The sequence below is a fragment of the Canis lupus genome, chromosome 37 (assembly GCF_011100685.1).
Source record: "Canis lupus familiaris isolate Mischka breed German Shepherd chromosome 37, alternate assembly UU_Cfam_GSD_1.0, whole genome shotgun sequence".
Taxonomy (NCBI): domain Eukaryota; kingdom Metazoa; phylum Chordata; class Mammalia; order Carnivora; family Canidae; genus Canis; species Canis lupus.
This window is the reverse complement of record NC_049258.1, coordinates 29,499,276-29,523,860: the sequence shown is the minus strand read 5'-3', so window position 1 is coordinate 29,523,860 and position 24,585 is coordinate 29,499,276. Positions and strand designations below refer to the sequence as shown.

The following is a 24,585-nucleotide window of genomic DNA, read 5'->3' as shown; positions in this document are numbered from 1 at the left end:
AAGATTCAGGGATTTGTTCAAAGAATTGATGATGAACTTATTTATGAAAATAGTGTTTTAAGTGTAACCAGTGAAACAAGTACTCAGTGCTTTCTAGCTAAGCTATTTGGGTGAAACCGAGTGTGTCAGATCATGGACCTTGTACAGCAAAAGAAAGACAGGAGAAGAATAGAAGTCAGAATGAACTTGGGCAGGAAAGCACAGCCCCGAAGGAAACCACTTGTGTTTATGACTACTGGTCTCATGATCCCCAGGCTCCCACGTAGTCTGTGTTGCTAAGGACAGACTGGCTTCTGGTAACTGGTTGGTGGCGTTTATAGGACCACGCTGATCTGCTGGCGGGCCTCTAGCTGAAGCCTATGGGGCCCAGGATTAAATTTATGCATAATTGTTGCTTGAGGCCAGTTTTGCAGAACACTTCATTTTTCCCTTAACGTTAAGTTTCCATGAGAAGCTAGTCCCTGTTGTTTGCTTGGGAATATGACGTCATCTGTCTTCTCTGTAGCCATGAAAATACAAACAACTTGTGCGACTGGGTCACTTTTATGAAGTGTATCAATCATTTTTCCTAGGCAAGCAGTAATCCGTAGAACCCTGAGTGAGAAATCTGTAGAAGGCAAGACTTCCGGGGTGTGTGTCCAGGTGTGGAGCTATACTTACCTGTCCCTCTCTCCCCGTAGGTAGCATCGCTTGCCTCTGGTGGGACCCCATTCAGCGGCTGCTCTTCTCTGGAGCCTCTGACAACAGCATCATTATGTGGGACATCGGCGGCCGCAAAGGCCGCACGCTCCTGTTGCAGGGCCACCAGTGCGTGACCGTGGCTGTGACCGTTTGCAGGGCTGGGGGCAGGATCTGAGCCTGTGGGAGGTGGGGCGGCGTTCGCACTCTACTGCTGCTCTCTCAAACCCCATCTGGCAAGACAGCCGTTTGCTGGGGCTCGCTCAGGCCCTTCCAGCTGCTTTCCTGTTAGTCCTGGGTGTCTGCTGTCGTAGCAGAGAGAGAGAGCCACGGTCGCCTTCCTTCTTAGTCCAAAGAGCACTTGACACCTGTCTCTCCCGAGGAACCACCCTGTTGAAATACCTGCTTAGGACACGGGGGGTTGGGTTGGGGGTGCAGGTGAGGACCTTGACTGAGAGGAGGGTTGCTTGAATGCCTGACTTGCTCTTTTATTCTGAAACATGGGCGGGGGGGGGGGGGGGGGGTTTTGACGCGGTCACCTAAACTGTGATGGTGTGATACCCAGGCCTTTACCTTCCCGTTTTGAGAGGACAAGGACACATGGGCCTCTGCTTTGCTCCCTGCTGGTCAGGCTGTTGCTGTGCAGCTGAGCAGAACCTGGCTGTAAAGTAGCCGAGGAAAGAGTCTACACGCGAGTCTGCAGGGCGGTGGGTGAATGTTGTGGACCTGAGGAGGAGTGGAGCTCAGTGATCGGCCCTGAGAGCCGTGGCCGCCGTCCTGGGTGGGGCCTGCAGTTCTGAGGGACCGATGTGAATAGTAGAGTTTCTTTCGTAGACACCGTAGACTGTGCTGTAGAGTAAGTCACAGAACCCTGGCTAACATTCACGCTAGAAGCCGTAGTACGTCCCCAGTTGCCAGTGATGAAATGCCAGCCGCTGGTTCCAGCACGGGGAGGGACCCGCACCTGGGTGCACACAGCATCCGTGTTTTCCACATTGAGACGAGTGACCGCTGTGTGTCGTTTGCAGCGACAGGGTGCAGGCCCTGTGTTACCTTCAGCTCACAAGGCAGCTGGTCTCCTGTTCCTCGGATGGAGGGATCGCCGTGTGGAACATGGACGTTAGCAGAGAGGAGGTAAGAGAACGAGCAGGCATGGCTGGCGGGGGGCCCCTGCTCTCGTGCCCCCCCGGTGTCGTCTGACGGGGTCCTGCAGGTCCCAGCACAGCACATCCCCTCCCCGTCTCAGGGTTTCTGCAGTGACAGGCGTCGCCTGCAGACCCAGCTGACAGAAACACCCAAGCCCGGGGACGCGGCCGCAGCATCCCTGTCCCCGATGCCTGGAGGCCTGCTGTGACCGGTGCCGGGGACCAGCCCGGAGCCTGACGTTCTCCTGGGAAACACTGTCTCCGCTCTCCGCTTTGTTTTCCGCGGAGTGCACATCGCTGTGGTGTTCTTTTCAGGAGACCTGAGTTCTCATTTGTTTGGGCCATGAAGAGTCATGAGACCCTGTTCAGAGGAGGGTCACCGTTTCTCACAGGGTCTGTTCCCTCCCCCCATAAACTGGACTCATTCAGCCACACAACTTCCAAAGCTGCTTCTGGGTCTTGAGACCCATCTGATTGTCTACGCAACCTCCCCGCCTCCTCTTAAATTGGGGAATAACCAACACGTATCATTATATGAGCTTCAGGTGTAAGCAGAGCGATCTGGCATTTGTATATATTGTGGGATGTGATTGCTGCAGTGAGCCTGGTCAGCACCCAGCACCCAGCACCCAGCACCCAGCACCACACATCGTTACAGAACTTCGTTTCTTGTGACGAGAACTTTTTAGACTTACTCTCTTAGCGACTTTGAAAAACACGGTGCAGCCTGCCTTAGCCCCCTACTGTGTGTCACGTCCCCAGGGCTGACTTACCTTGTAAGTGGAAGTTCGTGCCTTTTGACCCCCTTCACCCCTTCCCCACCTCCAGCTGTCTTCTGTAGCAACTGCAGTCTGTTCCCTTACCTGGGGGCAACTCGGTCTTTTTTTCTATTTTAAATAATGCTGCAGTGACCGTTCTTGATCTCGTCATTGTGTGCATGTTCAGTTACTTATTTCAGACAAATTTCTGAAAATAGACCTTCTGGGACAAGGAGATGTACATTCTTACTGCTTTTTATAGATGTTGTCCGGTGACTTCCAGGCAGGATTTCCATTCTCATGTCTGCCAGCACGGGTATTATCGGTCTTTTCCAACCTGTGATGTAAATAGCAGAAGAGACTTCTTGTTGACTCAAAAGAGAGTTCAGAGTCTGGGAGACCGAGGACTTACGGTCTAATCGCAGGCATTTACTGAGCCCCTGCAGGGTGGCTGCGGCGCCTGGACGCAGGCACGCAGGCATCGTCAAGGGCTTACGATACCACATGGTGCTGCGCACTGTGCTGGGCGACGTGATGGGAGTTGTGCGGGGTGGGGGGGGGAGGCCGGCTCTGTGCCCCGTAGAAGCAGCCGCCCGGTGTGGGTGCGGCATTCCTACCAGGCTGTGCACCTGTCTGTTTTGCGTCGCCTCCGATTCCTCGGGAGTCTCGTTTTCACTCAATAAACCTGCGTCTTCACCATATCACAGAAGACCTAGTCGAGGGGTCTGATCTGTTAAAAAAAAACTAGCAGCATTACTCATTTCCAGACTTTATGTCCCCCATGCTCTATACACAGGGGTTGTTGCCTGCTTTTTATAGGCTTGTAATCTCAGGAAGGAAATTGACGACCCTATAAAGAATAAAATGAAGTCGGTGGGGAAGTGGTGACTGCTAGCTTTTGTAGTAACCCAGTGAGATGAGTTAAGTAGAGGAACTCTTGACTACCTGTGTACTGGCAAAGTATCTTGGTACAGCTTAAGGTGACTCGTATTAAATACGTACAACATTGGCTTGATATTAATTATAAACACTTTCCTTACAAAGACTAATTTTAACTGTTTTACAGCAGCTGCTGGTTATAGGCATTGAGGACAGCTAGTGTACTCTTCGGTTCCCCCGACTCTGGGCCTGTTTGTTTGTGATTGTTGAGGACAGAGGCTGTGTTCCCTGGCTCGCGTGGGACGGTGACCCCTGGGGCCAGTGCTGCTGGTGGTTCTCCTGAGGGCTTACCCACGTGGATTTCAGTCCACGATTCTCATCCTTGGTAAATTCCTTTAGGAAAAAAAGTTAAAAGATAAAAGCAAGATTCCCACCTTCAAGGTTACGTGACGGTACATCTAGGGAAAGAAAAGACAGCCCTGTCACTCAGGATGCCTCCTGTGCAGGCGAGCCTGCTTTCGATCGTCTGTGGAAGGTCACCCCAGGTCATGTCACACTGGCTGGTAACACATCATGCTCTAATAGCTTCCCTCTCCATAGTTGACCGTGTCAGTGGGGGAGCAAATTATGTCAAAGAGATGCATTATTGGGGCACCTGGCTTTTAGCCCAGATCGTGATCTCAGGATCTTAGGTCGAGCCCCAGATCGGGCTCCACGCTCAGTGCAGAGTCTGCCTGAGAGTCTCTCTGCCCCCCCGCCCCCACCACACACTCTCTCTCCCCCAAATAAATAAGTAAATCTGTTTTAAAAATGCATTATTTTTAGTAGTAGTATTTTTTTTTTTAACCAGCGGAGTATAGTGTGAAGGCCAACAGCCTTTGATCCATAAGGTCCTGGCCCTGAGCGAGGGTTTGCACCATGTGTAGGACTTCCCTGGGCAAAGGCATACGGAGTGCATCCCAGATCTGTTAGCCTCACCTGCTTGCTTGGAATTTCTTTCTGACTTACCTGGAAATACTGATCGGGGCAGGTTGGAAGTACATTTGCTTCCCTGCTCCTTTCTGGAAGTAGGCATGAGATATAGATGAGCAAGTAATAATTAGTAATAATTCATAATTAATTATGAATCCTCTTTAACAGAGGACATTATTTTCAACGGCTGGATGGTGGGTGTATAGCGGTGTAGACTAGTGTGTATGGTCTGCCTTAGTACAGCGGGGATTATTGCAGCAATTGGTAACAGCGGTACAGGGGGATTATTCTTGCCACGTCATCTTTGTGCCCATTAGGCAGGTGGAACAGTATGTAGAAGAGAGCGGAACAGTCGGGAAGCCTGGGTAACGTTCTCTTTTGCTCTCCTTAGGAGAGAAATTGTTTTTCTCTGTACAGAACAAGCACGTAACAGGATGGTTCTGACAACTTGGAGCACAGCATTTCGTCCTGTTAAAAGAAACAAAGTGATGGGTATTTCTTACACTAAATCAGAAAGCCTATTTATTTCTGATGTTTTTTGTTTGTCATGTTTTCAAATCATTTCATGTGCACGCTTCCTCCCTTGAGCCCCTGTCCTCTCCAGCTCAGCAAAGCAATATTGTCTTCTGAGCCCCAAGACGCGGTGGAGCCCCTGAGGGAGCCCCTGCTGGGCCTGGCGCCCAGATCCATGCGCAGGGATGCTCAGGTGTTGCCACATGGGGTGGGGCGGACAGGCATGGGCTTCGGCTCCCAGATCAGCCAGTGTGGCCTAGGGCGCTGCTGGGGCACCAGCCCCTCAGGGCATGGCCTGCACTCACCACCCTCCCTCCACGGGGTGGCCCTGAGGCCATCTGGCCCCGTTGGCTTGCTGGGGTCCTGGCTTCCCTCCCTGCGGAGTCCCCGAGCCGCTGCCCACCATGTCGGTGCTCCCAAAGCCCCTGCCCTGCTGCGGTGGTGGCACCGGGTAACAGCTTCCTCGTGCCGCCTCCGCCTGCACTGCCCCCCAGCCTCCCTTCTCTCCCGGGTGCCTCTCCTGGGCCTCAGCCCACCACATGCAATTTGGGAGCGTTCACTCCCACCCCCACCAAGAAGCCCCTTTGTAGTGGCCATCAGGTATAGCAGTGTTTCTAGTGACATCTAAAATCAGAAATAGGAACCCCAAAAGTTCTGATGCAATAGGAAGCAAAAGAAGGAAGCAGAGTCACCTGCCCTGAAGCCCCTGGCAGTTCCCGTTTGAGCGTGGGAAGCCCTCTGTCTCCACTTCTGTGCAAAGGGCCGGTGTGATGGGGTGTCTTTGGCTCTCCCAGCATTGTCTCCTCTTACCATGTGTATTTTTCTTGAATGTTCAACTTTACGATCAAGAAAAGATTGTTTCTTCAGTCTTTGGTTTAATTGACAGAAATACATATTTTCTGTTGTTATTGCACATATATAATAAGTGATTGAGGCTAAATAATAGATGTGAACAGCTTTATCTTATAATCGAGTACAATTTTTTGTTTTTTTTTTTTTAAAGATTTCATTTATTTGAGAGAGAGAGCGCACATGTGCACATGAGTTGGGGGAGGGTCAGGGAGCCGGACACTGGGGCTCCATCCCAGGACCCTGAGATCGTGACCTGAGCAAAGGCAGATCCTTAACCGACTGAGCCCCCCAGGGGCCCCTGATCGGGTACAATTTGTAATGGTTTGTTTGGATAAATATTTTCTAAGTTCTTGTTAAAGTAATGCCGAGACTTTAATCGTCCTGTTTCAATAAAAATTCATTGAGAACCTAGTCCGTGACAGGCCATCTGTATACAAGGATGGGCAAGAGCAGTGTGTAACAGGTTAGTGGCAGAAAGGAAGAGTGCATAAAGGGTGATGGCATGGAGAGGGGCTGGGGGTACTGTGCGCACACAGGATGGGGGGCTGCTCCTATGAGCAAGGAGGTGGCAAGTCTGTGTGACGGGGGACGCACACGGAAGAGCTCTCCTGTTGGTCACCCTGTGACCCCACCAGACATCCCAAGTACTAGTTCACCAGGTTCCGTAAGAAACGGGCTCTCGCCCGACTGGCCTCGGTGCTCAACAACTCTGGCATAGAAAAGAACCACATGAAGAGAGCCCTGAAGAGTTCACAGTGAAGACCGAATCACTCCTTCCTATCTCTAGATTAAAAATCGAGCAGTCCTGTCAACCTTGCTAAAATGATGGAGATCACCGAACACATGTAACACTGAATATGGCAACAGCTATAACGAGGAATTTTTTAAAAAAATGCTAACAACCAACAAGGTCTAAAACCATCGCATTAACCCTGAGAAATCCTAGGAAACCAGGAGATGCTCTAACGGTGGCTTTGGCTTTCCCCTCCCCCAGGCTCCTCAGTGGCTGGAGAGTGATTCTTGCCAGAAGTGCGAGCAGCCCTTTTTCTGGAACATAAAGCAGATGTGGGACACAAAGACGCTGGGGTTGAGACAAGTGAGTAGCTAACGCTGAATGGTCACTGTGTTAATCATGTATTTTGTGTGTGGTGTTACTCTGTCATTTTGTTTGGAATTACACTTTTTCGTACAAGTGCTACGAATGCTGGCATTTTGACGTCACGGTCTCTGTGTGACTAACATGAGTGGGGCCTTCCCGGGGCCTGTGAGATGGTATCTGTGTGTCCCATCGCTTGTCTGGTGTTGGGAAAGCAGGGATGTGTGTGCAACACTGAGAGCCTGTTTGTAAATGCACGAAAGATCCTTCATCTAGGGGCATTGCTCGTTGGGGGCACTGTTCGTGCGCCACACACAGAATGACAGCGAAGCAGCTCATACGATTGTGAGCCTTATGCTGTCATCGTTTGTTAAAAAATGTGACAGTTTGGCCCTCGCTGGAACACTCCCAACACTAAGAATCTTTAATTATCCATAAAGCGAACCTGGAACACTTTTATTAAGCGTGTTTCTGGTACTTTTTTTTTTCTTTTTTTGGATTATAGAAACATGTCCCAAATAGCCTGTAGATTTCAAAGATGCCCTTATCACTAGGTGTTCATATAATTCTAAAGTCCTACAAAAAAACAGATTTCTACAGCAACCTCGAAGGTCGCCCAGTAGACTGACTATGAACTGGTGCAGGTGAGTGAAGAAAGAGTGCTGATTTAATGTCTTTGCACCTGTAGGAGGGACTGACCTAAAGTTTGTGTGTATTAAATAAACCTTCTTTACTTGTACCCACAAAGCCGCCGTACCACAAGGTCTAACGTGAGGCTGGCAGGCTGCGCAGGCGTGATCTTAGCACTCCTGTGGCGTTCTGATGCCCCATCGTAGGCCTGCTCCCCACAGTGCCTGCCCTGTGGGAGCTAGTGCGTTGTAGCTGATGGGCGACATGGTCCCTGCCTCTACAGGAAACGTGAGGAAATTAGTTTCCATCTTATGAATTAAGTACTAGAAGAGAGGAAAGGTATGGGTCACTACACTTTTTAAAGAATATGACAAACTTAACTAACCAGACAATTTTAAATGCTCTTGAAGCTTATTACCAGAATTTCAGTTTGAAAGATTAAAAGAAATAGTGAAATACATGATTATGGATATTCAGTTTTTCATGAGAACATTTTACATTATTTCAGAACTTTCTCCGACATGGGAATAGATTTTTTCCCCCTGAAACCTGTACTCATTTGAGCTCCTAAATGAACTTGAAACTGGTTTTAATAATGCTGCCTGTTGACATCTACATGGATAATATGAGTGGATAAAAAGTAGCATTTGACCAGTAAAACCAAGGATACTTGGAAAATCCTTGACAAGTATTGATCCCGTCTCCCTTTTGTGTTAATGGGTATGCCAAATGGGGTAGTTGCAACTCAGGGCGGATCTTGCCCACCCCGTGCCCCCACCCTGAGGGGAAATCGGGAGCATGGAGGTGAAAGTTCCTCTCCCTTCCCTCCTTCCGCCCATGCTGAAGCACCACTGCAGGAAGTGCGGGCAGGCGGTGTGTGGGAAGTGCAGCAGCAAGCGCTCCAGCTACCCCGTCATGGGCTTCGAGTTCCAGGTCCGGGTGTGCGACTCCTGCTACGACTCCATCAAGGATGAGGAGTGAGTGTTGGCGGGCCCTGCTCCTACTGTGCACCTGCAGGCGGGAGGAGCCTGGGAAGTGACGCGATTGTGTGTCTGCCCACGTGCTGGGCTCTGGGGCAGGAATTCTGTCCCCGCCCTGTGACCTCAGAGGAGGTGCTCCCAGCCGAGGTGAGGCCTGGGGCTGCGCAGAGCAGGAGAGCAGCCCAGCGGCCCCCGGGAGCACTCAGGTGCGGCCCCGGGAGCACCCAGGTGCCCTGCGGGAATGAGCCCAAGCGGCCGCGGTGGCAGAGCCAGGTTCGCCCCAGTGCACCAGCCTCTGCACACCCGCATGGAAAGTTTAATTTTCTTTTCCTTCCCTTCGAATCCTCTTCAAAAGTGCTAGAGTGGCAAACCTTGGCAGAGGCCAAACTTGGAAAGCTCGCACAGCATGACACGGTCTGGGCACGCTGGGGCCCCGGGCCTGCCTCGCTCCCCCGGGCGGGGTCCCCTGCAGCGCCCCGAGGCCCCTGCCCTGTGTCGGGGATATAGCGGCCTCTCCACTGACACCACGGGAAGCAGTTACTCGGGGAGTTCTGTCCAACCTTACGTAAAGCAGCCTGGCAGCTGGTCGTGCCTTCTGCCTTCTAATTATGAAGTTTTCCAAACTGTAGCCCCATCTTTAGAAGTAAATCTTAGCACTGTCGGCGTTTCCTTTATGGTCAGGTCTTCCCTTGGCCCTGGAAGCGGGGGAGCTCTCAGCCGTCTCTTTCCTCTTTTCTCTTTGTCAGCCGGACTTCTCTAGCAACCTTTCACGAAGGAAAGCATAACATCTCCCACATGTCCATGGACGTAGCCAGGGGACTGATGGTGACCTGTGGGACCGACCGCATCGTAAAGGTAACCTGCTCCATTGTCCCGACGTGCGCGGTGTGTAGATCACTCGTGATTGTGCCGCGAACGGCTGGATGCTGCTGCAGTCTCAGCTTCTGATGGGCAGGCTTGCCTTCCCCGCTCGTTTTTTTTTTTAAGGTTTTATTATTTATTTTTGAGAGAGAGAGGGTGAGAGAGAGGCGAAGGGGAGTGGGGGAGGGGCAGAGGGAGAAGCAGGCTCCCCCCTGAGCAGGGAGCCAGAGGTGGGGCTCCATCCCAGGACCCTGGTTCCCGACCTGACCTGAAGGCAGGTCCTTAAGCCACCCAGGAGGTCCTTACCTTCCCCTTTTTTTTTATTCATGAGAGACACACAGAGAGAGGCAGAGACACAGGCAGAGGGAGAAGCGGGCTCCATGCAGGGAACCTGATACAGGACTCGATCCCGGGACCCCAGGGTCACCACCTGAGCCGACGGCAGACGCTCAGCCGCTGAGCCAGGCGTCCCGCCTTCCCTTCTTATAAGCAGCCTGTGACCTGTGGCCGGCTGGAAACCCTGAGTCCCCGTGGGTCCGTGGCTGCTTACTCCAGGGGGTTTCCTGCACCAGCTCGGTCTCAGAGCCCTGCATCCGCCCGGGGCTCCTGCCCCCCCGGCCCATCTGGGCCTTAGCCAGCCCCTCCCTGGTCCCCCTTTCCTGGCTGGTGTGGCTGTCATCCTGGACGGGTTTGCTCACTGTCAGAAATAACCACACTCAGTTCTCACTCAGTTCACTCAGTCCCTCGGCCACTAGCACAGAAGCTAAAAGCAGGGGTTTTACACTGAGCGCGGCTCTGGGGTTGTGAAACCATGACACGCTTAATTTTAAAGAGGGGCTTTTCCCAGCAGGCCTTGTATTAAAATTGGAATTAAATTTATGGCAAATGTTGTTACGCAACCTTCAGGTAACCACCTATAAGCTTTACTCACGTGTGGGTGCGCCAGGGCTTCCTCACTGTGTCGGTCTTGAGGAGGGTCTGTAGTGACCGAGTGACCGAGTGAGCCCTCGGGCCCCTGTTCAGGTTTAGCTCCGTTTGTTTTCGGGGTGAGCTCTGCCTTGGGACCCCGCGGTGAGCGCTGCCCTCTGCGGCCCGTCCTTCCTCTGCAGATATGGGACATGACGCCCGTGGTGGGCTGCAGTCTGGCGGCCGGCTTCGCCCCTCGCTGACCCGGGAGCCGGCCGAGGTCTCCCCTGCCCGCGCACCTGCCCGCGCAGCCCTTCCCGGGCTCCCCGCTCGGCACCTGGATGGACGGTGGCCGCTGAAACAGAACAGAACACGACGACATTTAAAAAAACCCAAAAAACGTAAGGTGTGTCGGGGGCATTTGTGGAACTACCCGTGGGGACGAGCATGGGACGAAAGCTCATCCGTAGCGGTTCCCTGAGGCGAGGAGTGACCGGGCTGAGACGCGCCGCCCGCAGCGAGCTCCCGTGGGCTGAGGGAGCCGTTTGGCCCATGCGACTTTGTGAGGAAAGAACCGTTCCCGAGGGCGTCGTGCTTCCGACTTCCCTGGAGCAGTTCGGGGCCGGCGCCTTCCTCTGGGCCGCGCTGCGGGAGGCCTCGCGCCCCTGGACGTGGGACCCTCCCCGCCCCGCGCCCGGCGGCCCCTCGCCGGCCCCTTCCCCGCACGTGCTCCGACGACGACGTGTTCCTGGTGCTGTTGAGGTGGGAGCCGCCGCCGCCGCCTGAGTCCTCTGCTGCTCGGTGCGGCGAGCGGGCGGCAGGCGGGCCCCTGCGGGGGTGGCCTCGGTGACCACGCGCCTCAGAAGAACAAAACAGAACGACTCCAAAGCTTTCCAAACTCTGCTGACTTCTCGTTGTAAGGACTATCACGACCGTGTCACGGACGGGAGTGAGTCACCTGGAGCGCTAATCCCTGACCGGGCCCGCACGGTCCTTGCTACCTTGTAAACTGCTCCCGTAGCAAATGGCATTTTTAGAGTTTTGGGCCACTTGGTACCAAGTGGGGAAGGTACCAGGATGGGGAAGCGGTGGGGGACGGGGAGCCTGTCCTTTAATATTCCAATATTTATTTCTCTGTTTAACGGCAGTCCCACGTACCTATTACTTTAGGGCTATGCAGGTGAGTGGAGAGAGGCCTACTTGTCTTAATGACAAATTTTAAAGTAGATAGCAACATTTTTGTGAGTCTTCCTAGTGGAAATTGAGAAAAACTCACTACTGCGTCACTGTGCCGAGGTCGTATGAAGGCGGCGTGGTGGCTCCGTGCGGTAGCAGGAAGGGACTAAATCTGGTTTTTAACGACTGAGACAGGACAATCGTGTTTAAGACCGGTAATTAAACGGAGATGTGCTCCTGACCAAGTGACACAAACAATAAGGAAAGGAGGTCAGGCAGCTCATATTCTAGAATGATCTGCATTAAAAATGGACTTGTTTTCAGAAATAAGACGGAAGGGTTTTGTCGCTCCGTGTAACCTTTGTGTTCTACCACCTGAGGAGGGTGGTTCCTTTAAAAAAAGACTGGTCTGTAAAATCCTTGCAAAACGACTGATGCTAAGACAGGCTGGAAGGAGATGGGAGGAAGGGGACCTTCCAGGGCAGCTCCTGTTCAGCTAATGGTCCGGCACGTACACAGGTGCTCTCCTGGGATTTCACCAACGTCCTGAAGGGAAAATAGGACAGGATCTGTTTCTTGCCTTGTTGATGAGTACTGAACTGTGGTTTTGTTTGCCTTTAACTTCTGGAAAATGTGGTTTTATAATCTGTGGTAGACTGAGCACAATATCATGCCGTAGCTTTCTACTTTCTTTTATTTTAAAAAATTCTAAATGAAGGACCCAGTATTCTGTAGGGAACATAAGGTCGTGAGAGCGCCTCCTAATATTAGGGGTTAAGCTAATGTAAATCAAAAGGGAAAGGCACAGGGAAGGAAGAATGGAGAAGGGTATCCAGAAAAGGCAAGTATGTTTTCATTGACTTTTCTCTCTACCAGAGCCTGTTTGCACTTTGCTTTTTAAAAACACACACAGTCTTGTCTCTACTACACACCAGGGAGCAAATGGGGTAATATTTTTTATAGAGGTGGGCAAAAATTATTTTCTGAATTCTGCTGACCAGACACATAAGGAAAACCCAGCTAGACTTCTAGGTCCTGCCTTATTTTGTCTGCATTACTCTTAAACGGGTCCTTTAAAATAGCTCTTCAACTAACAGTTCATGGTTTTTCCATTCCTGAATACTCAACATGGATTTCTATAGCTAGGGGTTAAGAAGTACAGAATGTTAGAGAAGATTTTTGGGTTTTAGATCTAGTACAGATGCAATAAGGAAATGCAATCTTTCATTGGAGACATGTTCTAAAATTGCCTTTTTTTTTTTTTTTTTTTTTTTTTAGTGCAAATGGCAAAAACATCCCCATGGCATTAGCTGGCCACAGGTTATTCAGTGTACTGTACACCTCTATTCACCACGTTCTATTTCTGGCCTGCTGCCTGCAGGATATGAACAAAAAATAGGGCTCTAGAATGTGGCACTTGGTTGAAACTGGCCTACCTGCTTATATAATAAATTCCATAGTGACTCAGACCCGAGGCAATATTTTCTAAAATGAGAGGTTTCGTTCATTTACTTCCTACTTCTGTTACTGGATCTGATATCTTCTAAAATGTAAGGAACCAGTTACTATTAATGATAACCATCTGCTCATTATAAATGTGAGGTCTAACAAATAAGTAATACATGCTATATTTATTCAAGTGTCTATTGCTTAATTGTTAATTATGAGCAGGTCATTGAACACCTACTCTTATTTTCTGCAGTTTACTGTACAGTAACTCTTTGAGTAAATCGATTAATTGTGCAACAAATTTATATTAGGATACAATTTAAAGTGTTTTACTCTATAGCCTTTTTGACGGGGGGAAGCAAAGGGCGGTGTTGATTAGTACATTTTGTCTTGTACTAGCTCTGTTTCTATAAGATGCGGTGCCCTGTGTATCCCAGAGAGTTAGAAAACTTTGTTCTTTGCTCCTGTTTGTGGGTTCAGTTTTTGTGGGTTTTTTTGAGAATATACATACACAATAAAATGTTCCTTGCTTGTTACTCTGTTGCTTAATTCAGCTTCTGTTACGTTTGATAGGACATAAGGCAGTAATAGAGCCACCAGCTGTGCCCGGGGCTCTGTCTGCATGATACTCCTCAGTCCTGGCAGCTCCTCTGCAGAGCATCATTGTCTCTGTCTTACAGATGAGAAAACCGAGACAATCCCGTCTGTCCGTCGGTCTGACTCGAAAGCACTTGCCTTCTCCAATACCACCTGCTTTCACGCGCTAGCATGTAATGAGTGTTTCCTGTCAGGGTTAGGGGTCAAGTATTATTACCTCCTTGGAGGTTGGTGAAGCCTCGAAGCCCGATGGCTCTGGACGCCTAGGCTCCCTGAGTCCCACGGAGACTTGGGCGTCTGTGCCGCGTTCTCCACATCAGACGCTCAGTTCTGTGGATAAACACAGGGTGGTTCAGACCCAGGAGAACTGATTCCTCTGCTCAGCTGATAAGAAGTTGATTTCTTAGAAACCAGCATGGCAGTTTACTGTGTTTCCGCAAAGCAATCTCGCTTTATTTAATAAATAATATGTAATAAAATAACATATAATAAAGAATAAAAAGAAAGCGAAAATAAAAAGATAATACCAAAAAGTATTAAGATTAGTCTTAGGCCCTCTGTCCCACCACACAGAGAAAACACTGTTCAACTCGGGCTGAGGTCTTCGCAGTGTTTTTGTTAAATGTGTGCGCGCATCTGTAACAAACGCCTGTGGATACAGTTTTAAGGGGCTGTACTCCCCCTGCCCCCACCTGATGTATTATGGGTTGTTGGCCCACATCAAAGAACAGAGCTCCACAGGAGCTTAGGGATGCGACTCTGTGCTGTGGGACCTGCCCTGGGGGCCCTGAGGGTCAGTGAGGCCGCAAGACTGGCTTTGGCCAAAGAAGTGCAGGGGAAGCCGTCACTGGCAGGTGAGGGGCTTAGCCCCCGTGGGATTCCCACAGCCCCAGACACAGAAGATGCCCCGGAGCCCGACTACCCTGCCTGGGGAATCAGTAAGGCTTTGTAGTTTCAGTCCCCTGAGGTAGGGTGAGCATGTGTGTGTGCACTGCGGCAGCACCCAGCCTGCACCAGGTGATTTAATATTTAATTTATTAATTATTAAATTAATAATTTTAATTAAAAGACTAAGAATACAAAACTCAGCATGCCTTTGCCCACTCTTTTTTTTTAAATATTTTATTTATTTATGAAAGACACAGAGAGAGAGGCAGAGACATAGGCAGAGGGAGAAGCAGGCTCTATGCAGGGAGCCCAATGTGGGACTCGATCCCCAGACTCCAGGATCATGCCCTGGACTGAAGGCAGACGCTCAACCACTGAGCCACCCAGGCGTCCCTTTGCCCACTCTTCCAATTATTTTCACAGGATAAATCTTAACATTACTAGGAATTACTAGGTCAAAGAATATGCATGTTTTGGGCACCTGGGTGGCTCAGCGGTTGAGCATCTGCCTTTGGCTCTGGGTGTGACCCCGGAGTCCTGGGATCGAGTCCTGCATTGGGCTCCCTGCAGGGAACCTGCTTCTCCCTCTGCCTGCGACTCTGCCTCTCTCTCTGTCTCTCATGAATAAATAAATAATTAAAAAAAGAATATGCATATTTTAAGTTTTTTATTCTTACTGCTGATACCTTCACACCGTTGCAAACACTTGAATTTTCTTACTTTGAACAGGGAATAAAAGGACATATCTTAATGCCTTAACATATGGAATTCCAGTTTATTATTTTAAATGAGAATTGTATCTCCCAACCTGACCACGTATCTGATTTTTTTAAGATTTATTTATTTTAGAGCGAGAGGGCACAAGCAGAAGGAGCAGAAGAAGAGGGAGAGAGTCTCAAGCAGAATCTGCACTGAGCATAGAGCCTGATGTGGGGCTTGATCGCACCAGCCTGAGATCACGGCCTGAACTGAAACCGAGCTGGCCGCTTAACCGGCTGCAGCACCCAGGCGTCCCCAGACCACGTGTCTTTAGGACAGTCTAGGTAGAACCCAGGTCAGCACCAGGAAGGCTCCTGAGCAGCCGAGGACCCAGAGGGAGAAAGGCCGACTGGATGACTGATGCCATCGTGACAGCCTGATGTGCTCATTGCCGAGGTTGCCGGACGGTCAGGCGACCCCTTTTCACTTGGAAAGTGGAAACACATGAGCAAGTTCTTGTTCTCGCCTTCCCTTTTGAGATTTCACCTAGCTTAGTGTTCATTTGTAAGAGGAAATGTTCTTAGGTGAGTGGTTCACGTGTGTGAGTCCCAGGCTTCCTTCTCTTCCCCCTTCAGCTCCTGAGTCTCTGGCTTAGGTCTCTCTCTTAGATCTCTCTCTTAGGTCTCTCTCTTAGATCTCTTAGATCTCTTAGATCTCTCTCTCTTAGGTGTCTCTCCTTGAACTGTGCAGCAAACTCTCCCTCGGGAAGCCCATTACCTGTCAGCACCTACGGTTTCTCAGGAAAGCGGAGAAGTGGGTTCCAGGACCACCGTCAGTGTGGTCACCTGCAGGGTAGAACAGGCCTAAAACTACTTCCTGGGTCAAACCCACACGGGAGACTGAAGGTTCCAGCCCAGTCTGTCTGACCTCGAAGCCCATGCTCCTTTTTTTAAGTCCTGAGTGTGACGTTCTATGAGAAAGACAGGGTAGTGGACGTTTCTTTACAGCAGGAGCGCTGTGGCACGTTTCCCACAGCCGGAGCTCCCGTGGAGCCGCGGCAGGCAGTGACGGCCCGTACCGTGCGGCAGCACGTGGAGCCTTCGCTGGTCTGTCCAATGGGTCCCAGGAGCACGTGTGCTGAAAACACACGCAGGCTTGCAGACAAACCTAGTACAAGCCTGTGGGCTCCACCGTCCGAATGTCCCCCAACATGGCCCCTTGGCACCACCGAGCTGCCCTTACCATGGTCCAGGTCAGTGTCATTCTGGATGATTCCATTAGCCTCCTTTTTTTTTTTTTTTTTTAAGATTTTATTTATTAGAGAGCATGAGCAGGGGAGAGGGGCCAACGGGGAGGGAGAAGCAGGCCCCTGCTGAGCAGGGAGCCTGACGTGGGACTCGATTCCAGGACCCCGGGACCACGACCTGACCCTGCGTCCCAGATTCCATTAGCCTCCTAACCATCCCTGCTCTGCCCCTGCCCCTCGGGTCCTGTTCCCAGCACACCTGTGCACAAAACCCTCAGCTCATCCCGCTCACTAGAGGCCCACGCTCCAACGCGGCCCGCCCCCCACCCCCCGGGTCCGTGTTCTCCCTGCGTACTCCCGTCCGCCCTCACAGTTGTCGCTCTCCCCGTTCTAACTGCTCTCGGGACAAGGAAGTTGTTGACACGATCACTGAGCTCCGTGTCAGGCACATAGTAGGCGCTTAATAAATGATGCTCGTCTGTGCAGTTTGGGTCCTATGTGCGTCAACTCAAAAGAGCTCGTGTGGACGAGCGCAAGTGTGCGGTGTGGGTGGCTGTCCCTCCGCCACCAGCCCTGCCCGTCCCATCCCACCTGTAGGCCACTGTCCCGCTCCCAGGGGCTGAAAGGAGCGGCTGGAGGAGGGCATAGGGAGGCCTCGGAGGCCGCGCACAGGAGTGACGTGAGGAAATGCCCTGGGCCTCCGGGACTCAGGCACCGGTTCCACAGGTCTGATCCAGACCCCGGGGCCCCGGTGAGACGCCAGGCTGCCCACGTGAGCCCTTCCCGAATTTCTGACCCTCCAAATTTTGAACAAAATAAAAAAGCTGCTATCAGCTGCTAAGCTGCAGGGTGATTGGCCACACGCGACAGCCACCTGCCAGTGGGCCACTGGACTCCGTTCCCACCTGGTATCCAAAGGGCGGACCTTGTGTGTCTATTCCTGAGACAAGAGACACAGAAGTGATGTGGACACAAGGCAGTGTCCTACCGGTGAGCTTCACGAGCAGGTTCCTCTCCCACAAGTGTGCGTGAAGAGCCTGTAGCCAAGGAGTCATGGTTCTCATGATTTTCTTCCGACTTCCTCCGTGGTTCTATCCACCACTGCCGACCCCTGCCTCCTCTCCAAATTGTTCCTTGAGGTCTTCCCTCTGGCCACGTTGAATTTGGTTTGAACTGACCCAGCCTGGACTAAGCATATTAGATTCTTATATTGGCCACATTGAAAGGTATTCAGATTTTTCCATGTTTTTGCTCCTTATGTAAACACAAGCGGTGCAACATGATTAGGGCGTGGAAAGCTTGGAATTAACAGAATTTTCCATTCCCGAGCATTGATGACATAACTACACTGTATAGGATGCGTGTATTGAATATCTATCACATATAGATACTAGTTTAGATTCTTCAAGAACATCAGCGCAAAACAGAGATCTCCCCTCCTGTGGAATCCACGTTCTTGCAGAGGAAGCCGGACGATAAGCCATAAGCCTGATAAAAAGATAAATTCTGGGACGCCTGGGTGGCTCAGCGGTTGAGCGCCTGCCTTGGGCTCAGGGTGTGACCCTGGGGTCCCGGGATCGAGTCCCGCATTGGGCTCCCCACAGGGACTCTGCTTCTTCCTCTGCCTGTGTCTCTGCCTCTCTCTTTGCCTCTCACGAATAAATAAATAAATAAAATCTTTTTAAAAACGATAAATTCCACAGTATGCTGGAAGGTGATGAGTGCTGTGGAGGAAAGAAAAAGCAGGTTACTGCACGCACAGAAAGCACATGGGCAAGGGGCAGTTTGACTTCATCCTGGAGTCATCAGGACGATGCACATTCAAAGAATTTGAAAGAGGTGAGAAATTTAGCTGAGTGAAAATCAAGAAAAGAGATGCCGGGCAGAGACCATAGCTCTAGCCAAAATGCTGCAAGACAGGAGTGAGCCTCCTGTGTCTGAGGCAAAGCAAGGAGCCAGAGCGGCTGCTGCAGAGCGTGGGAGGCTGGAGCTCCAGCACGGGGAGAGCTCGGTGGGGGCTGCGTGTGCAGGGCCTGACGGCCTTGGCAAGGACTTGGCCTTTCCTCTTCTTAAGATTTTAGTTATTTATTCCTGAGGCACAGAGAGAGGCAGAGACACAGGCCGAGGGAGAAGCAGGCTCCATGCAGGGGACCCACTGCGGAACTCAATCCCGGGACCTGGGGTCACGCCCTGGGCCGAGGCCTTGCTCCGCCGCCGGCCCCGGGCGCCCTCCCTTCCTCTTCTTCCCCCCACGTTCATGGTGAGGGAGCAGCGGGCTAGCTGAGGCAGGGCACTAGCGGGGACCCCCGCACCCCGCACCCCGCACCCCGCTGCCTGAAGCTGGGGGAAGGGAAAGCCAAGGGGCAGCTAACCAGCTCCCAGCCCGGAGTGTCCCGCCCTTTACCAACGTCTCCGTGATTCTCCGGGTGGGAGCCTTCTCCTCGAGGCCCCACCGCCGCCCCGACTGCCCAGTCCCCAGCCCGCCCCGGGCCAACGCGGGGCGCCTTGCCCGAGGGAGACCCCACCCTGGCTGGACGGCAGCCCGGCCTCCGGGGCCTGGGTCTCCTGGGGCACGCGGCAGTCACTTCGGACACCTCCGACACCTCCCTTGGCCTCGCCTCCCCGCCCCCCAGGTGTGTCATCAGCGCCCCCCCCGCCTCCCACCGTCAGAAAATCCCCTGCCTGCCCCGAGACGTCGGGCCAACTCTTGCCGCGGCCTCCATGGCCTCCGTGGCCTCCACGGCCTCCGCACCTCACCAACATCCCCAAAGTACGTCCCTCAGATCCCTGACTCACCTGGTGGTTCATCTCCTCTGTGCTGTGAGATGCGGATCGAATTTTATCTTTTTCCAGATGGTGAATCACTGTCCCCTCATCATCTATTGGAAAAGCCCGTCCTTGCCCCGTCCCTCCTGGAGGTGCCAGCTTGGTCGTGGACTTGCCAGGGCGCCGGGGCTCTTTCTAGAGCTTCTGTGACTTCGTGTACGTGGCCGCGTCGAGCAGGCCTGGTCCCATGCTGAAGTGCTTCTTTTTTTTTTTTTTTAAATTTCTGTTTTTTTAAAGATTTTATTTTTTCATGAAAGACACACAGAGAGACGGAGAGGCAGAGACCCAGGCAGAGGGAGCAGCAGGCTCCATGCAGGGAGCCCGACATGGGACTCGATCCCGGGGTCTCCAGGATCACGCCCTGGGCTGGAGGCGGCGCTAAGCCGCCGAGCCCCCTGGGTTGCCCTGAAGCGCTTCTTTTTAAATGTTTCCAGACTGTTCCTGCGTTTATCTTTCCATATAATCTTTACTCCTACTTGCCCTGCTCCCTAAACAATGTCTTGGTATTTTTACTAGAACTGATGCTTTTATACTGTTGAGTAATCCTGTGCAAAACCGAGAATGTGTGCACTTTTATTTAAATCTACATCTTGTGTCTTTCAGGAAATTTTTTTTTTTTTCTCAAATGAGGTTTCCAACATTTCATGTTAAATTTATTCCCAAGTGATTTTTTTTTCTATTTTTGTTGCTGTGGTAAATAGACATCTGCCTACTATGGGATTTTTGAACCGATAATCCTACAAACAAAGGTTATTGGGTTTTGTTTTGTGTTTGTTTTTTGTCTTTTGAAATTATATCCTGCTTCTTGACTGAATTCCTTAATTGCTTGAGTGCTGAGTGCTCTTACTATTTTGTGTTCCCCTCTTTGTCCCGAGAAACTATACTTTTCATAAAACCTGGATATCAGTGGCACAATGATCGCGAATTATTTGAAGACTTTTTCTGCCACATTTCAGCCACAATTTGTGAAAGTGCATAAATGAAAACGAGGAAGTGTACAGTGTGTTATCTCAAATCTTCATATTTAATTCTGATAAAAATTACCAAAGTCCTCATCATGCAGCTGAGTCAAATTGTGGCTGGTGTCTGGGAAGGTGAAGTGTATGTTTTCACATGGCACTGTACAAATGTCTTAGAGAAGCTTAAAAAATTACCCCCAAACATTAAGCAAATTACACGTGAGTGGATTTGAACCATTTAAAACTTTAGTAACGTATTGGGGAGGGTGTAAGAAGGAGTCTTCATGTATTTATTTTCTGATTTCCAAAAGCAGTAAGTAGACAAAAGTAGCTTTAAAAACAAATCTAATGTTTTTCGTGTTAAAATGCATTAACTAAGGATAGGACACAAATAAGCACCTAGTTGTGCTGAAAAACGCAATTTAGGAAAGTTCTCTCCAGTTGCAAGGATGTTTCTGGGTTCCTATCATCATTTCAATCGCCCTTTGATCACCTCTTTATTGACCTGCCTCCTAATGGATGCCGGGGAAGCTTCTACTTAGGTGCCTAAGCGCTGGAGTTGTTTATGTCTGTGACCTGAGTCTCAGAACCGAGTCACAGCAGGATCCGGAGGGGCCCGTACATCTCAGAACACAGAAAACCATTGGAGACTTGGTGTCGGTGTTTGCGCTCAGGATCTGAGCAGCAAATACTGAAAGGAACATAAAAGGAAGTGTGTGCACCTCGTGGGAGGCTCACAGCCCTTGCCTTTCTTCTGGCATCAGGGGCTTTGTTAGAGCCAATTCAACGAAAACATATGCCTCGTTATGTTTTTCTAGGTATCTCTGATGAAATTTAGGGAAAAGTGGGTTATTTCTTAGAGTCAATTGGTTATTTCAACAAAACCAAATAAAAACGTAGAGCGTTGAAGAACCGTTTGGAAGAGGATCTAGATATGGGTTCATCTGTTTATTTAACTGTTCCTTTGAGTATCTTCCCCACGCTCCCCCTTCTGGCCCTGGGGGAGCAGGATCGCTCACCTGCACCGCCTGCCTGTTCTTTTCCAACCTTGGTGCCAAATTCTTCACCTGGGTTATTTGATTTAATCCTTTTAAGCATGCTCTGTAGAAACGGTCCTCAAATTCCAGGTTTTCTGCTTCTAAAATGCACCCTCAAAAAAATAAAATAAAATAAAATAAAATAAAATAAAATAAAATAAAATAAAATAAAATAAAATAAAATAAAATAAAAATAAATAAAATAAAATAAAATTAAATTAAAATAAAATAAAATAAATAAAATAAAATAAAATGCACCCTCTCACTCCTTTCCCACACAGTGATTACAGACCCACACGGGAGGCCAGCAGGAAGTGCTCAGGCCCACCTTCAGGACACCTGGGGCAGAAAGAGCACAGACTTTGGCCCTGGACTTATCTGGGTTTGAATTCCAAAGCAGCTGCTCACCTGCCAAGCTAACACTTGCAAGCTATTGCAAACATTCTGGGCGCCTGTTGCTTTCCTTACTTGGCAAATAAGTACAATTATATCATGAATATAAAGATGAAGGCACTTAAGGCTCAGTCTGTTAAGCGTCAGTCTGACTCTTGATTTCGGCTCAGGTCATGACCTCAGGGTTGTGAGATGGAGCCCTGCTTCAGGCTTTGTGCTGGGCACAGAGGGTGCTTAAGATTCTCTCTTTAAAAAAAAAAAAAAAAAAAGATTAAGGCATTTAAAGTAGGTGACCTAGTATCCGTAGTAGATAATAAATATCAGTACCTTTCTTCTCCCCCCTTCAATTATAAGCGACAGAGATGAAGCAGGGATTGAACCTGCTTTGGAGAGGTTGATGGAGAAGAGGAGAACGCTGTGTGGCATGTGCCCCCCTCGAGGCAAAGCTCACTTTGGGGTAGACTTGGGATGTGTGGCTTGATCCCATTTGGAGTTCCTGGTTCACAGCTTTTTTTTTTTTAAAAAAAGATTTTATTTATTAATTAGTGGTTAATTATTCATGATTATTCAGAGAGAGAAGCAGAGACACAGGCAGAAGGAGAAGCAGGCTCCCTGCGAGGAGCCTGATGCAGGACTCGATCCCAGGACCCCAGGACCCTGGGATCATGCCCTGGGCTGAAGGCAGACACTCAACCCCGGAGCCAGCCCGGCGTCCCCTGGTTCACAGCCTTTTAGAAAGGCTGATAGCTGGCAGTGCCGTGCAGGTGTTCTCTGGCCCAGCCCCTTGGGGGCCTGTTGCCAGTTTAAGAAGGAACACAGAGGGCTTGAATGAGCAGCCCTGGGGCTGTGGGTGGGCCGCAGTCTCCCAGGGGGGCGAGTGCTCCGAAGTCACGGGGAGAATCCCTGCAAGGGTCCCGGCTGGAGCTGCTGGCCGAGACCTCCTAAGGTCTAGAAAGACAGGGCAGGTGCTAGGGGCTCTGGCCCTGGGAACCTTTCTTCCTGGGATCTTCAGGTGATTCCGTTTGGCTTTAAACCTTCGTTGGACCTCGGTTCCTTCGGCGTGTGTTGGCGCTGCGGCGGCGGCCCCTGGGCCGGAACCCTCCGGGTAGCTGGTGGCCGCAGACCTGTTCTGTGACCTCTGGGTTCAAATGTCTTGACCTGTAAGGTGGGACAGTAAATACGTCTAGACACTGTCATAGCGAATATTACATGAGTTAATACATAGACGGTGTATTTTTTTAAAGATACATTTATTTATTTGCGAGACAGAGAGAAAAAGAGTGCATGAGAGGGTGCAGGGGGGGCGGCAGAAGGAGAGAGAGGGCACCCGAGTCCCTGCTGGGAGGGCGCACTGCGGGGCTGGGGCTCAGGACCCTGAGGTCACAACCTGCGCAGAAAGCAGCAGCAGGCACTGCACCCCCCACCCCCGCGGGCCCCGGGCGCCCCCTCACGCAGGGTTTTGACCGCGGCCCGCCCCCTGCTCGACGCCCAGTAGATCCGAGCTTTGCTCCTCCGTCAAGCTAGGCGGGAACAGCACAGTTTCAAGGACTATGCAGGGCTCCGAGCGTCGCTGCCCCCCGGGGGTCGGTCAGGCAGCCCTGGCCGCTGGCGCTGTGACAAGGCCCGCGGCCGTGGCTGGGCCGGAACCTTCCTTGTCCGCTGCCTGACTGGTCCCCGGGACTCGCGCGGGTCTCCTGCGGGCAGAGGCGGCCGTGGAAGGCGAGCCCGAGCGCAGGCCGGGAGGCCGCAGCCCTGCACAGGCGGCCGCGACTCCTCCAGGCCCGGGAGGTGGGTGGGAATGTGGAAAGGAGCGAGTCCACAGTCCTGACAAGAGTAGAGGGCGCGGAATCGACCCCACGCCTGGGCTGTGACCTCGGAACGTGGTGCGGCCCAGGGACTTGGCCACGCCAGCCAAGGGCAAGGCAACGGGCGAGGCGAGGACCGGGTCCCCAGCCCTCATCGCGGCCCCTGGACCAGAGAGCTGGAAAGGGCCTGGGCGGTGCTGGGCCCAAACCTTCTGTTTTGACACCAAGGCTCCGCAGCCCCCGTCCCAGCTCCACCGCCTTTAAGCTCGCTTCTCGTTGACCAAGTTGTGGTTGGCAGGTGGCCTCTGGTGAAGGATGGATGAGGCCCGAGGAACGGCCCCGGGCGCATTAAGCGTTTTCCCACTTCAGTGGGTCAATTTTCCTCCCAAGAAGGGAAGGTTCGCGCGGGAGCTGTTGCTCGGGATGGACACAGGGGGTCTCCACCGCCCCGTCCGGCCTCCGGCCAGCCCGGGTTTCTGCTCCTCCTGAAGGGCTTACTCCACCCCTCACGGTTACTCACTGCTCCAGAGCTTCACTTTCCCGGAAATCCAGCTCTGAGCTAACGTTCAGACTTTCCCTTTTTTTTTTTTTTTCATTTTTTTAGATTTTATGTATTTATTCATGAGAGACACTCAGAGAGGCAGAGACGCAGGCAGAGGGGGAAGCAGGCCCCGCACGGGGAAGCGTGAGGGCCACGGGCCTAGGGAGAGGGGTCGAGAGCTCTGGGGGCCTCCACGGTCTCCGCGGGGCTTTCCTCGCAGGTGTGTGATGTCCCCCTCCTCATTAGGGGGAAGCCACCCCGCGTGGAGGGTGGTGACTGCAGGAGGGTGTGGGCGCTGCTGTGCAGGGGAGAGGGAACCCTCTTCAGAATCTTACAAATGCTGCAAGGTTTGGCCGGAGAAATGCCCCGGAGAGCTGGGAGCAAAGAGGACGAGATAAAGGAAAGGTCAGAGTCTAAAACATGCTGGGGGCTGAAAGGTAACCGTACTGGAAGGGCAGCGGGCTGTGCAGGCAGGGAGGCCCATCTGAATCCCAGCTGCGCACCTTCCACAAGCCGAACCATTCTGAACCTCGGTTTCCTCGTCTGTGCAAGGGAGCTAGTGACTTACCCAGAACAGCTGGAGCATCTCTTTCCAAAATGTGTGACCAGAGAGGAAACAAAGGGGGGAAGGAGCCTGCGGGAAACCTCCACCGTCGGATGCACAGCTGGCGATTGTGTGCTCACTCCGCTCTCAGGATG

General features: G+C 51.5%; 1 protein-coding gene across 4 annotated transcripts in view; it reads left to right on the top strand.

The window, feature by feature from the left end:
* The window catches only part of WDFY1 (WD repeat and FYVE domain containing 1), a 118,290-nt gene that overhangs the window by 33,741 nt on the left and 59,964 nt on the right, over positions 1-24,585 (top strand). For 3 of the 4 annotated variants that reach the window (XR_005385453.1, XM_038585878.1, XM_038585879.1), the window contains exons 7-11: positions 681-807; positions 1,707-1,812; positions 6,792-6,893; positions 8,370-8,500; positions 9,250-9,358. Coding sequence is in view for 3 of the 4 variants with exons in the window: in XM_038585878.1 (XP_038441806.1) it covers positions 681-807; positions 1,707-1,812; positions 6,792-6,893; positions 8,370-8,500; positions 9,250-9,358 (575 nt within the window). In the remaining variant the exon portion in view is untranslated. Of the gene's footprint in view, positions 1-680; positions 808-1,706; positions 1,813-6,791; positions 6,894-8,369; positions 8,501-9,249; positions 9,359-10,473; positions 13,432-24,585 lie in introns of those variants that run through there. The other variant, XM_038585880.1, reaches the window with a different exon arrangement.